General features: G+C 37.4%; 1 protein-coding gene across 3 annotated transcripts in view; it reads left to right on the top strand.

Annotated features, from left to right (window-relative positions):
- The window catches only part of SCAMP1 (secretory carrier membrane protein 1), a 51,793-nt gene that overhangs the window by 20,875 nt on the left and 17,795 nt on the right, over positions 1 to 13,123 (top strand). For all 3 annotated transcript variants that reach the window (XR_006416280.1, XM_044446294.1, XM_044446295.1), the window contains exons 3-6: positions 4,990 to 5,088; positions 5,192 to 5,303; positions 8,620 to 8,748; positions 12,888 to 13,047. Coding sequence is in view for 2 of the 3 variants with exons in the window: in XM_044446294.1 (XP_044302229.1) it covers positions 4,990 to 5,088; positions 5,192 to 5,303; positions 8,620 to 8,748; positions 12,888 to 13,047 (500 nt within the window). In the remaining variant the exon portion in view is untranslated. The remainder of the gene's footprint in view (positions 1 to 4,989; positions 5,089 to 5,191; positions 5,304 to 8,619; positions 8,749 to 12,887; positions 13,048 to 13,123) is intronic.

The following is a 13,123-nucleotide window of genomic DNA, read 5'->3' as shown; positions in this document are numbered from 1 at the left end:
TTTATCATGCCCATCTTTGCATGAAATGTTCCCTTCATATATCCAATTTTCTTGAAGAGATCTCTGGTCCTCCCTATTCTGTTGTTTTCTTCTATTTCTTTGTACTGTTCATTTAAGAAGGCATTCATATCTCTTCTAGCTGTTCTCTGGAATTCTGCATTCAGTTGTTTGTATCTTTCTCTTTCCCCCTTGCCTTTCGCCTCCCTTCTTTCCTCAGCTATTTGTAAAGCTTCCTCAGACAGCCATTTTGCTTTCTTGCATTTCTTTTTCTTTGGGATGGTTTTAGTTGCTGCCTCTTATACAATGTTGCGAACCTCCGTCCATAGTTCTTCAGGTACTCTGTCTATCAGATCTAATTCCTTAAATCTATTTGTCACCTCTACTGTATATTCATCAGGGATATGATTTAGGTCATACCTGAGTGGCCTAGTGCTTTTCCCTACTTTCTTCAACTTAAGCCTAAATTTTGCGACCAGAAGCTCATGATCTAAGCCACCCTCTGCTCTTCCCCAGTAGCATATTGGACACCTTCCGACCTGAGGGGCTCATCTTCCTGCGTCATAACTTTTTGCCTTTTGGTATTGTCCATGGGGTTTTCATGGCAAAGATACTGGAGTGGGTTGCCATTTCCTTCTCCAGTGGATCACGTTTTGTCAGAGATATACAGATAATAAACTTTAAAAAAAGAAGTATATAACAACAATAAAATATATCACACTGATATTAAAGGCGAGTAAAATTGTTAAAGGATTAAAATATGGGAGAACATATGTTTTGAGATGCCAGCATGATCACACTGAGTCCTGCTGCTTCCATTTTTAAAAAGGGTTTAAATGCCTTTTAGAGTGTTATGTTGTCTTCGTCTCATGTATAATTTTTGTTTTAATTTACTTCTTTACCTGCTTATTGAGATTCAGTGAGCTGTTTGATAAGTATTAAGAAAATTTCTGCAACTCTTTCAACTCCACCAGTGTTGCCTTCTGTTATGGTTTCAAAAGCAAAATGTGCATGGGAAGATGTTTTGACTCTGCAGACATACATTTTACAGCAGTTATGTCAGTACTCCAGTCAGCAGGCCAAACAGTTTGGGATTTTACACAATTCCTTCAAAAATGTTCATGGCTCATCTCAAAGCAATAGATTCCAAACCCAATATTTTTGAGGAACATATCAAAAATCATGAAACAGCAATGGTTGCATTTCAGTGTATTATTTTCTCATATTTCTCAATTGGAAGTGTTATTTTAGAGATCTAATTTGTGCGTGTTTGGTTTAAAAGTGCCGCTTACTGAACTCATCTGGTTTTGTTCTTGGACAGGCTAATCTGAGTTATTTGCACTTCCTCAGGATTTTCAGTTTGATGTTCCCAGTTCCTTTGTTGGATCCAGAATGGGGCCTATCATTAGTCAAATTGTATGAGCCTTGGTTAAAGAATATCTGCTGCATATGAGCAAACAGAAGGTGGAATTTCTCTAGGACATGAGCAATAATAAAATAATGTTATACCCTGATTACATAAAAGAGATTTCTGACTGTTTACAAGAGCAAGGACTGCTGCCTGAATTTCTATCAGATACCCAACATTTTTTTTGTTAGTTTTATCTATCAAGATCTAGGTAAGAGATTCCAGATTCTCAAAGTAGCAGTGCCATTTTTCTTCCATAAATATTATAGATATTTATATGTATATAATGTATAAGTATAAATGCAGGCTGTTCTGATTCCTCCACAGCCAGCTTTACTTAAGGAGTTAATTGGATTTATTATCAGCTTTATGTTTAGTGTTTGTTTGCTTGCTGATCAATGATTGTTTTTTGTGTTTTGGCAAGGGGGAAACTTGCTCTTATAATACGATCTTAATAGTATGTTCATTTTTGTTTTAAGTAGAGTACTTTAAGATTTTACAGCAACTTGTGCTTCCTTTACACTGTTTACATTTAAGGAAAAAGGTACTTAAAATGGTTGGTTCACTAATTTATTTTAGCAACTCAGTGAACTGTGTATGATATGCTGACAACCACTAATCTATTTCAACAGTGTTCACTTGTCTTCTTGCTAAGGTTGTTGAGGCATCCTAAGTTTTGTTGTTGCTGTTCATTACCTCCATCCCAGATTGAGGAATATGCATTTAATACATGTATTTCAGTGGCATATATGGATTATTTCTCATACTTGTTAGGGCTAATCAGCTGAAATACATTAGTTACACTTTTGAAACTGCCAAGCGTCCCCAATACTATATTTGTAAATGGCATGAATGTTCATAGTTACTAATGGCTTCATCTGGCACTGAGACATGTGTATTTCAAATGGCATACATATATTCTCTCACATAACTACTTGGGAGAATCAGTGAAACATTGATTGCAACACTGAAACTGCCAAGCTTGCCTGATGGTGTATTTGCAATTTGTATACATTCATCGTTGCTAACAAAGTTAAGGAATGGATATTTTTCACAGAAAAATACAGCACTTGAAAAATTTCGACCATCCCTGGGAACCAGAATCAACAGCTATGCAAAATTCCCAATAGTATTCTTGTATTACCTTTTCTTGAAAAAACATATAGTGGGTAAAAGTTGGAGGTGCTCTTTCACTGGCTGAAAGCCTCCTGTATGATTGTAAGCATTGGATGAGAAAAGGAACTCAAAATCTAGAAATGTTTCTAGAAGGCGTTGTGTAAGACTTGGCATAAAATTGTGCATGACTTTTTAATGTCCCATGAGTTCATACACTGCAGCTTATATTTTCCTTCTAAACTTTCTAATGGTCTCAGAGCACAAGATGTAGCCATCTTTCCCCATATTGAGACATTTAGTGAAAAGACGGGATAAAAATGTTGTATTAAATTAAATTAAATTTTTCTAAAAATAAAGATGCTTGGTGTGCCTGGATAGAAGCTTGCCTAGGAAGATTCCTTGACATGCACATGGTGGGCATGTTGTGAGCGGATCCGGCTGGAGCCGGGGATCAAACTAGATGGCCTGGGAGGCCCCTTCTGACTTGCTCTGTTTCTATGTTTCTATTCCGATTGCTGAACAATGGCAGACTACCATTGTACTAAGTAAATACTAAGTAAATGTGTTACAATTGTGGTGCTGCCCAGTAAGAAATTCTGTTTTTTCTTGCAAATAATTCACTGAACAGTGTAATAAAACGTCTCCCTTTCACTCACAGTTATTTGCATTCAAACCTTGTTTTGTACACTAATATAAATGCATAGTATGTCTTTTTCCAACTTTTGTATAGAACAAAATCTCCAAGAGCAAAGTGTTTAGTAGGTGTGCCTGCTAAAATGTTGATTTTGAATGACAAATTCTTATGTCGTATCACAGATGCCTTTTAAATTTCCCTCTTTATCCAAAGAGGGGGAAAAGACCAAAGATCCATGTTGTGGTATATTGGTTGCCATATTGTATATGGTACTGCTTTTTAGTAGCTCTGTACTAACTACATGTTTTGCATATAGAAGATCCACAGCATTTTCTGTTTAAAAATGATGTGGAAGATCTTTGCTTTACAACACGGAGAGCTCCTGCCAGTGAGAGTTGATAGTATTGGTAATGGCCTGACTTGGTGTAAGGTGGCTTATGATGTCAGTTTTGCATGCACACATATGTGTAAAATAACTAAAGCTATTTCAGTATTTTCAGAATAGGAATGCATGCTTTCTGGGTGGTTAAGGCCTTATACTTTAAAAAAAATGCTGTTGAGTATAAAAGAATGGGAACTTGGTGGAACATCACTTCCATTAATAATGAAACAAACAAATACATGTAACAATGATGACTCTTGACAGAATACTTTTGTCTCCTTCATTTTCTCTATAGAGAGACAGGTGTACTCATCACTTTGGAGTCTACAAATATGGAGGCAACAAAACTAGGCATATAAAATTGTTTAATGATGGGTAATGCTATTGAAAAGTAGAAGCTTCAGGGTGGTGGGGAAAGTTGGAAATAGTGGGCAGTGCTGATGGTTGGGAAAAGGTTTCGGAGCCAAGATGTGAAAGGATGTCAGAATAGTATGGTGAACAGTATCTTTAGAAAATATCTTTCTTGTGCTTTTCTGGGCACTTCCATCCCTGCTTACTTAGAGTGAAAAAACTGAGCCTTGCTCTTAGGATTTGCTGGATGGGGTATTGTGCTTTTTTTGAGTTCGACAGACCTGGGCTATATGGTACTTGGCTTGTACTCAGCTTACAAGTAGTTTTTTTTTCCTAACTCCATGTGCTTTTAGTTTACTTAAAACTAAATCAACCACTATATTAACTTGCTAGTAAGTGTGAATATGGATTTAACTAGTAGTGAAATTCTAAAGAGGTTCATGCAGATACTTGTTCTCTCAGGCTGTTGCCAAATTTGAGGTAAGCTTAAAATGGTTCTGCCAACCAAACACTTCTTGAAGAGTGGACTTAATGAAATACACAGGGCTGCTGAAGAAAATAAAAATTAGCAGTTGCTAAGTTTCAATCATGTTTGAAATGAGAAACTGTATTTTAAGGATTTTCTGGAAACCATGATTGCAAATCATGTTCAGATTTTGCTTTATTAGACAAACTGTGGTTTAAGAAACCTCTGCAGCCAAACACACAGGAGGCCAGAAGCAAGTCATGATTTGGCAGCAAATCATGGTTTGTTGTGATGACACCTGCTATGAATATGACATCTAATGTGCTTTTTTTCTCCTTCAAAACATGGTGCTTTATACAGTCCTAGTAAAACTTACTGGGGCCAAGATATGTTAATACCTTTTAATATTGAAATGTGTGCACTTGGTTTAATGGATCTAGCTGTGTGGAAAGACATTGTATGCTCCAGCTTGACTATTGATACAGTTTATGGAATACAAAATATGCAGAGTTGTCCGTTTAGCTAATTACAGAATAGGTGATCTTTGCATCATAGTCCTTTATAATTAGACTGTAAGATAATTATCTGAAAGTTTCCAAGAACCGTTCCAAAATTATGTTCTTTTTTCCCCATAGCCACCACCAGGAAATGTCAAGATTCCCAATGTGCCCAGCACACAACCAGCTATAATGAAACCTACTGAGGAACCCCCTGCTTATACTCAAATTGCAAAGGTATATTTAATTTTATTGATAAATGAAACTTAAACATGTGGAATTAAATTTGTTTTGGTGCTTTGATTTTGTTGATGCTGATTTCTCATTTCTGTATCCTCAGGAACATGCCTTAGCTCAAGCTGAGCTACTTAAACGTCAGGAAGAATTAGAAAGAAAAGCAGCTGAACTAGATCGCAGGGAAAGAGAAATGCAGAGTCTCAACCAGCAGGGAGGTATGGCTTCATGTTAACAAAACAAAACAAAAACAAAACTGCAGGCATGTTTCTATAATTAATGGCTGAGATTTTAGGTCCCGATCAGTCTTCTTTTAAAACAGAAGTGAAAATTCAATTGGATGCTTGTCTGTTTTTGTTGAAACCAGAGCATGAAAATATGGCAGTCTTTTTTGTTATGTCATTACAGTCCTATATTGTATTCAACTAAGGCTATGGTTCTTCAAGTATGATGCTTGCCTCTGCAAAGCAGGAAAGGGCAACTGTTGGCTCTGCACATTTTTTGGCTCTCAGTCTCTATCATCCCTCCCCAGTGGCAGGCTACAGCAGATGAAAGAGAAGAAGGTTTCCATACTTATTTGACTTGGAAAGGCTCACTAGTGTAAAATGCAAGTATCTAGCCACTATCTACTTTCTTACTTAGAGCAGAAGTAGGCAGAAGTTGGATCTAGTTCCTAGATCTACCACAGTTTCTAAAATATATACTACAGGTTAGAGAAGGAAACACCAACCATGAGATCACCAGCATGATTAATGAGCCAAATCAACGAAGTTACTTGAGAAAAGAAGGTTTCCTTCAGAAAATGAAAGACTTGCCCAAATGAGGAAAATGAAAGAAAGCAACAGACCTTTGCAGAGAAGATGCTGGCAGACAAGAAGAGACATCAAAAAACATTTTGAGAAACATATAAATAATAACAACATTAAGGTCAACAACAAATAATTCTTTAAATAGGTTAGAAACAGGAAAGCCAGATAAGGATACAGTTGGAATGTTGGATAGTAATGGAGTCCAGTACTAAAGGAGGATAAGGAGATTGTAATGAAAGTGAATGAATCCTTTTCATCTGTTTTTGCTGCAGCATCTGAGGAACTGATAAAATAATTGTGACAAAAGATTAAATTTTCAGCATTGTCCATTCTACATTTCTTAAAGAACTCAAATCTGGAATTTTTCATCTTCATGCTAACATATTTAAAATACGCTAAGATCAGCCTCTATAGCAGAGGATTGCAGAATGGCCAATGTAATGTATTTAAAAATAATAATTTGGGGAAACAATCAGTAAAACTGCAAGGCAATTAGATTAACTGCCGTTCTTGGTGAATTGGTTGAAAACATTATTAAAGATGAAATTAACAAGCTTAGACAAAGCCTGCTGAAAACGAATAATCATGATTTCACCAAGGTAAGTTCTGTCTCATTAACATTTTAGAATTCTTTGAGTGTTTTAATAAACATGTGAACAGGAGTGATCCTGTTTAGTTGGTCTTCTAAAAGTCTTCTGACAAATTCTGTCACCAAAGGGCTCTGAGAGTGCAGGAAGAGGTGGGATCCTCTCATGGATCAGGGACTGGTTAAAGAACAGAAAGTAGAACACAGGAATTAATGATACATTTTCCCAACAGCGGGGTGTAAATAGTGCAATCTGACAGGGATCTTTTTAAGGCAAGTTCTTTTCAACTTATTCCTAAATGATCTAGAATTACAAGTGAGTAGTGAGGAGGCCAGGTTTACCAATGATGCTACAATATTTAAGGTGGTTAAAACAAAAAGGATTGTGAAACAAACCAAAAGGTGTCTCTAAGCTGGGAGAATGGGCACCAAAATGGCAAATGTAGACTGATGTAAGCAAGTATACACTAATGCACATTTGGACAAAGTCTGCCAACTTCATACACAACTGATGAGATTTGAACTAGCAGTGAATGACCAAGAAAGAGATCTTGGGGATGTGGTAGACAGCTTGATGAAAATATGAACCCAGTCTGTGGCTTCTGTGAACAAAATGCAGATTCCATGTTTGGCATTATTAGGAAAGGAATCAAAAACAAAATTGTCTATAATATGTTTCCTTTTTACAGATTTATGGTGCATCCACACTTGGAACACTTGTATTCTGTATAGCTCTACAAATTCACCTAAAAAGATACTGGAGGTGTGCAGAAAAGAGTAACTTAAATCTTCAAGGCACTGGAACACCTTTCCTATGAAGAAAAATTACAAGATATGGGGCTGTTTAGCATAGGAAAGACATAAGAGAGGTGTACAAAACTATACATGGTGTCAAAAAGGTGAATAGGGTGACACTTTTCTTCGTATTGCATAATTTGAAATCACAGGGTCATCATATGACACTGATTGATGGGAAATTCAAGATAGATAAAAGGAAGTACTTCACATGTAGTAAAACCTTGGAAATTACTACCACAAGATATAGTGATGCCTACCAATTTGGATAGCTTTAAAAGGGAATTGGACAAATTCATGACAAATAAGTTATCATTGGCTGGCTGTCACAATGGCTGCATGCTACTAATAGTGTCAAAGGAAGTATGCCTACATATACCAGTTGCTGGGGAACATGGCTAGGATGGTGCTGTTGCACTCATTTCCCACCTGTGGGCAGCACGTTGGCCACTGAGTGAGCAGAATGCTAGCCTGGCTGGGCCTTGGTCTGATCATGCACAGCTACTCTTACAGTCTGTTTATACTACCCAATAGCCAAGGCACTCTCAAAACTTAAAAACATACAAAGAAAGAGAAAAAATAATAAAACCACAGCAATTGTAACCAAATTAGCACAGGGGCATGGCAAGAGTACAGGATAAAATGCATTATTAAAACTACAGTTTAAAAATTAACTGCTAAATATAGGGAAAATAAAAAAGGTTTTCACTTGGCACCGGAAAGAATACAGAATAGGTACGAGGCACACCTCCTTTGGGGTGCTGCAACTGTGAAAAGTACCTTCTCTTGGTAGCTGCTACCCACACTTCCTTTGCAGGCAGCTTCCAAATATGACTTCAGGGTCTGAGTAGCTATTACCTGGGTAGGTATTAAACCTAAACCCCAAACATGTGTTCTTCATGTATGGAATTCAGACTTTTAGACATTCATTGGCATGGATTAGGGATGTTTAAAAACCTGATTGCGGTGCAGAGGCTGTACATGGATCATGAAGGGAGATGACGAGTCAAAATGGCAGAACTACAGGCCATACTGGGTTTGTAGGCTGGAGTTTGTTGATTTTGAATTTAAAGCCTGTATTTATGAACTCCTCCTTAGCAGTGTCAGAGAAAATCAGTAATTCCTTCACTACTATTTCAGTATATGATTGAGGTCTTAGTTGAAGGTATTTCCAGCCTATTGTATTTCTGATGATAATCTTGGTAGGAAAGTGTGTGTAGTCTAAGCAGCGTACAACTTGCTTGAGTAGTAGAAAATCTATGAACCTCTCTTCAGTAGTTATTAAAATGAAATGGGTGACATGATCCTTAACATTATGTCAAATTTTACTTTCTACTCTTATAGGAAGAAAGAACAACTGGCCACCACTACCTGGAAATTTCCCAGTGGGTCCCTGTTTTTACCAGGATTTCTCTGTAGACATCCCTGTAGAGTTCCAGAAAACAGTAAAGATTATGTACTACTTGTGGATGTGTAAGTAAAGTCTACGGAATATATGTATTAGAATTTCAATATTTAGTTTACATAGAGTTTATGTCAGTGTTAAAAATCACTCCATTTTCTGAGATTCAGGGATGAAAATGACATTTTAAGACATTTGAAAGTATTGGAATATTATACTAAGGGAAAGAACCCTTCCATTCATGGAAAGACATATGTACATTCAACACATAATATACAGATACCAAACTTTTCCCCAGTTTTCTTTAGAAGCTGAACTGTTTGCATAAGCATGGCAGTGGTCTGCATTAATATTTGTAAACTGTTAAAGTATATCTCCTGTCCAGGCGTGGCTATCAGTGAAATAGATCTGCAGCAATATATTTTCTCCCAATTCAAGTCTGTCACATAAATAACATGCACACCACTGTTAAGTCCCTTGCGTCATGCTTCCTTTCCAAGTATCTCTGCTTGCTAGAATGTTTCTATATTACTGCATGGATATGTGTCAGTTGGAATTTGGGTAGCAAGTATGTTTGGCTTATCTTCTCTCCTTCAGGCTGCAGTTCTATGGCAGCATTAGAGAAAGCTGAAATAGCAGTGTACTAAATTATGGGGAGTTGGTTGATGTACAAGGTGGATAGGTGCCTAGCAGATAGCTTGCATGGTTTCTTCCTTCCAGCTTTGTGGGATATATGAGTAGTTGCTGCTGGTATGTGTTTCTCTGAACTTTTGTGATTCTACATACTTAAAATGCACATTTTAATGAGAAGCCCAAACTTATCAGTCCTCTTACACTGTTTTGTGCAGCTTCTGCTAAGGTAGCAGCTAGGATCTGGGGAGCTTGGGGGAATCAGCCAAAAAAGCCTCTCTGTCAAGGAAACTCTCATCCTGGGGTACTTATTGCTCTGCTACCTTGTCTCAGCTTCCACCCTAATGACTTTTTAGCTGCTAGGTTGTAGTGTTCCATGGTGGTCTTTGTCCTTATTTAGCACAGCAGGGCAGTGCTGAAGCTGGATTAGCAGCAGATGCTTATGCTGTAGCAATGTTAGGTTGGCAACTGAGTCCTGCAACTGATACGAAGGCTCTTAAACCCAATTTAGTTCAACTTGTATGGTGTATGGGATTTGGTTTGTATACGCTGAGGCTAAAAGCAGTTATGTTAAATTAAGTTCCATTAGGCTCAATAACATTTACTGCTTGGCAAATATACTTAGGGTTAAGATCTAAAGTGAAACTTGTTTGAGGTTTGAGCAATGCTACTTAAGAATCCCACAGGGATCTATGTTGGGACAAGTGCTTTTTAATTTGTTCCTGAATGATCTGGAATTGAGGTGGTCATTGCTTACATTGAGTGAGCAGTGAGGTGGTCACGTTTGCTGATGACACCAAATTGGTAAGGGCGAATAAAACAAAAAAGGATTGTGAAGCGCTTTAAAAGAGTCTCCCCAAGGTGGGACAGTGGGCACCAAAATGGCAAATGTGGTCTGATGTAAACAAGTGTAAAGTGATATAGATTTGCTTATACCCACCAGGACACTTTGTCCACTATCATATAATTGCATGTTCTTCTTTCAATTGTGTTGACATAAGCTTCTTCATGTAAGCATACCACTACTTTGTTTCAGTCATGTCATCTAGACAGATAAGATTCCCTGAAGTTACAGAGTAATTGTGTTAGCCTCTACAAGAATGTGCTTTTACTCTACTGAAATTTGGGGGTGTGGATATAATATATGGAAATACGTTTGCCAGCAGCACATGTATATCTAAAATTCATACTTGGGCAAAACCTTTTAATAGTACCAACTTTTTATCCTTTGCTTTTTTTGTACCAGCTAGCTTGCAAAAGGGCTCTAGAGAATGCAGAAACTTCTACAGTTCTTTTTAACAGTTTAGTTGGTCCTAATAAAGGCATTGGCTGACTGTTTTCAATGTTTTCAATTTCTTTTCCTCTCATGGAACAGTGCAGTAATCTTTCTCTTTTACAGTATATTGAGCACGTGGTAGAATGATTACTGAGTAGCTGGCAATGCCTAATTTCCAATGAGACAATGTTTTACTAGAAATTTCCCTTAACAGTAGAGTGATATGAACAAATTAACTTTCTAAGCTTATATGTAAAGTTTGTTGTTAGAATAAATATAATGTGCAAGGTTTCCAATCCTTAAAAAATGGAGGGAGGTAAGTTAACAGTTTATAAGAACTTGCAAATGACTTAAGCATTGTATTCTTTCAGTATAACTAATTATAGGGTACAGTGGTATTCCTATATGTGTTCACTGGCCTGGCCCTCAGAAAATTATATAGTATCTGCAAAAAATAAGTGTACCCAGTAATTATTGCAGAACTGTTAACTATTAAAACAAGAAATGCTGTTTGCTAAGTTTGCTAGTAATAGAGAATTATTTTTTATCAGGGAAAAAATCAGTGGTGCTCAATCTGTCATGATTTTACAAACATCTCTGCAATTAATCTATTTCAATGCTTGCTGCTTTAAAGTATTTTTTTTAATTAAAAAAATACTTCTTACAAAAATCTTGTAAACCAAATCATCATACTTAGTGGGGATTAATTTAAATCATGGGGGCTTACATTGCCAGGAAAGAGACTATTCTTGAATTTCTGCTTTGAATCAGTTGTCTTTCCTTCTAATTAATCTGTTTCCTGAAATATATGCATATTAACAGAGGCTTCTAACAATTAACACATACTGGCTTTCAAATTTTTATTTATTTACATTTTTATAGACTGTTAGAATAGCCACATGGTTCTCTGAACAGGTTGCACATTAAAAATATCGACAAAAGATAAGAACCAAAATATTAACATATCCTGTAGTAAAACATCTGTACCAATAAAAACATCTATTCCAAAAGCAGGAGCACCAACTGTGTTGACATCATACACTAACAGATTGGACAGCATCTTATAAACAGCAATTAAAATATTAAAATTCATCAATTAAGATAGCCTAGAATTAAAATTAAATTAGAATTAAAACTGTCAACAATTAAAATACTTCAAAAGTGCAAAAGCCTTTGCCTGGTGCCAAAATGTGTACAAAGAAGGTGCCTGGCACACATCTCTGGGGAGCCGATTCCACATATGTAGTGCTACAATTGAAAAAGCCATACCCTGGGTAGCCACCTTCCTAGCATCCTTTAAAGGCAGTTCCCAAAGCAGGACCTTTGATGAAGATCTTAGGATCCTGGTGGGCTTACACAGAGAGACATTTCTTCAGATATTCAGGTCCTAAACCATTTAGGTCTTTATCAGTTAAAATGAGCACCTTGAAGCAAGCCCAGACTTCAATTGGCAGCTAATGCAACTGATAAGAGAACTGATGTTACATGTTTGCTGCCACCAGTCCTTGTTAGCAATCTGGTTGCTCTGTTTTGCTTGCAGACCATTTTCAGGGGCATCCTCACATAGAGTGCATTGCAATTGTCCAACTGAGAGGCTACCAGGGTGTTGCTATGTTCTGCCTGTCCAGATATGGTTGAAGTTGGTGAAGTTGAAGTTTATTATGGCTAGTGAAAAGCATTTGTGGCCACTGAGCCCACCTGGTGCTCCAGGGACAGCTCAGGGTCTAGAAGTACCCCCAAGCTCAGGATTCTGTCCTGTTGGGAGAGTGCAACCCTTTCCAGGACAGGGGAAAATATCCTGCATCTGGACATGGGAGCCCCTGTCAATAGCATCTCTGTCTTGTCTGGCTTAAGCTTCAGTTTGCTGGTCCTCATCTAGCCATCACCCCAGTCAGACACTGGTTTAGATCTGTTACCACCTCATCTGGGTTAGACAAAAATGAGTGGTAGAGCTGAGTGTCATCAGGAACATTTCCCTTTCCATTTCACTAATGGAAATCGCAAATTAATCTCTTATTTATTGACTGATTTATTATATTTGTTTCCTTCCTTACACAGTCCTCTTCCTCCCCTCAGTTTTATCCTCACAACCGCAACAACCCTGAGAGGTAGATTAGTCTTGACCATCTGTGACTAGCCCAAAGTCACCCATTTGAGTTCTGGGAATGAGCAGGGACCAGAACCTGGGGCTCCCAGATCCCCAGTCCAACACTCTAATCACTAAGCCACACTGGCTCTTATATAGTTTTAATTATAATTATAGAGTTGTGTTAGTTCAGTTTTAACATGCCTGTGTTTTTGCAGTCCATGCAGTGACATTATTTCTTAACATCTTTGGATGTCTGGCCTGGTTTTGTCTTGATCCTGCACGAGGAGTTGACTTTGGACTGAGTATTCTCTGGTTCTTGCTTTTTACTCCTTGTTCGTTTGTTTGCTGGTACAGACCACTTTATGGTGCTTTCAGGTAACAATTTCAATCTAGTGTGGGATTTTATTAAAGTATCACATAATTTAACTGCTTTTTTAAGATTTCATTTAAC

The sequence above is a fragment of the Varanus komodoensis genome, unplaced genomic scaffold (assembly GCF_004798865.1).
Source record: "Varanus komodoensis strain SLA01 unplaced genomic scaffold, ASM479886v1 scaffold5, whole genome shotgun sequence".
Classification (NCBI taxonomy): domain Eukaryota; kingdom Metazoa; phylum Chordata; class Lepidosauria; order Squamata; family Varanidae; genus Varanus; species Varanus komodoensis.
This window is presented reverse-complemented; position numbering and strand designations above follow the sequence as displayed.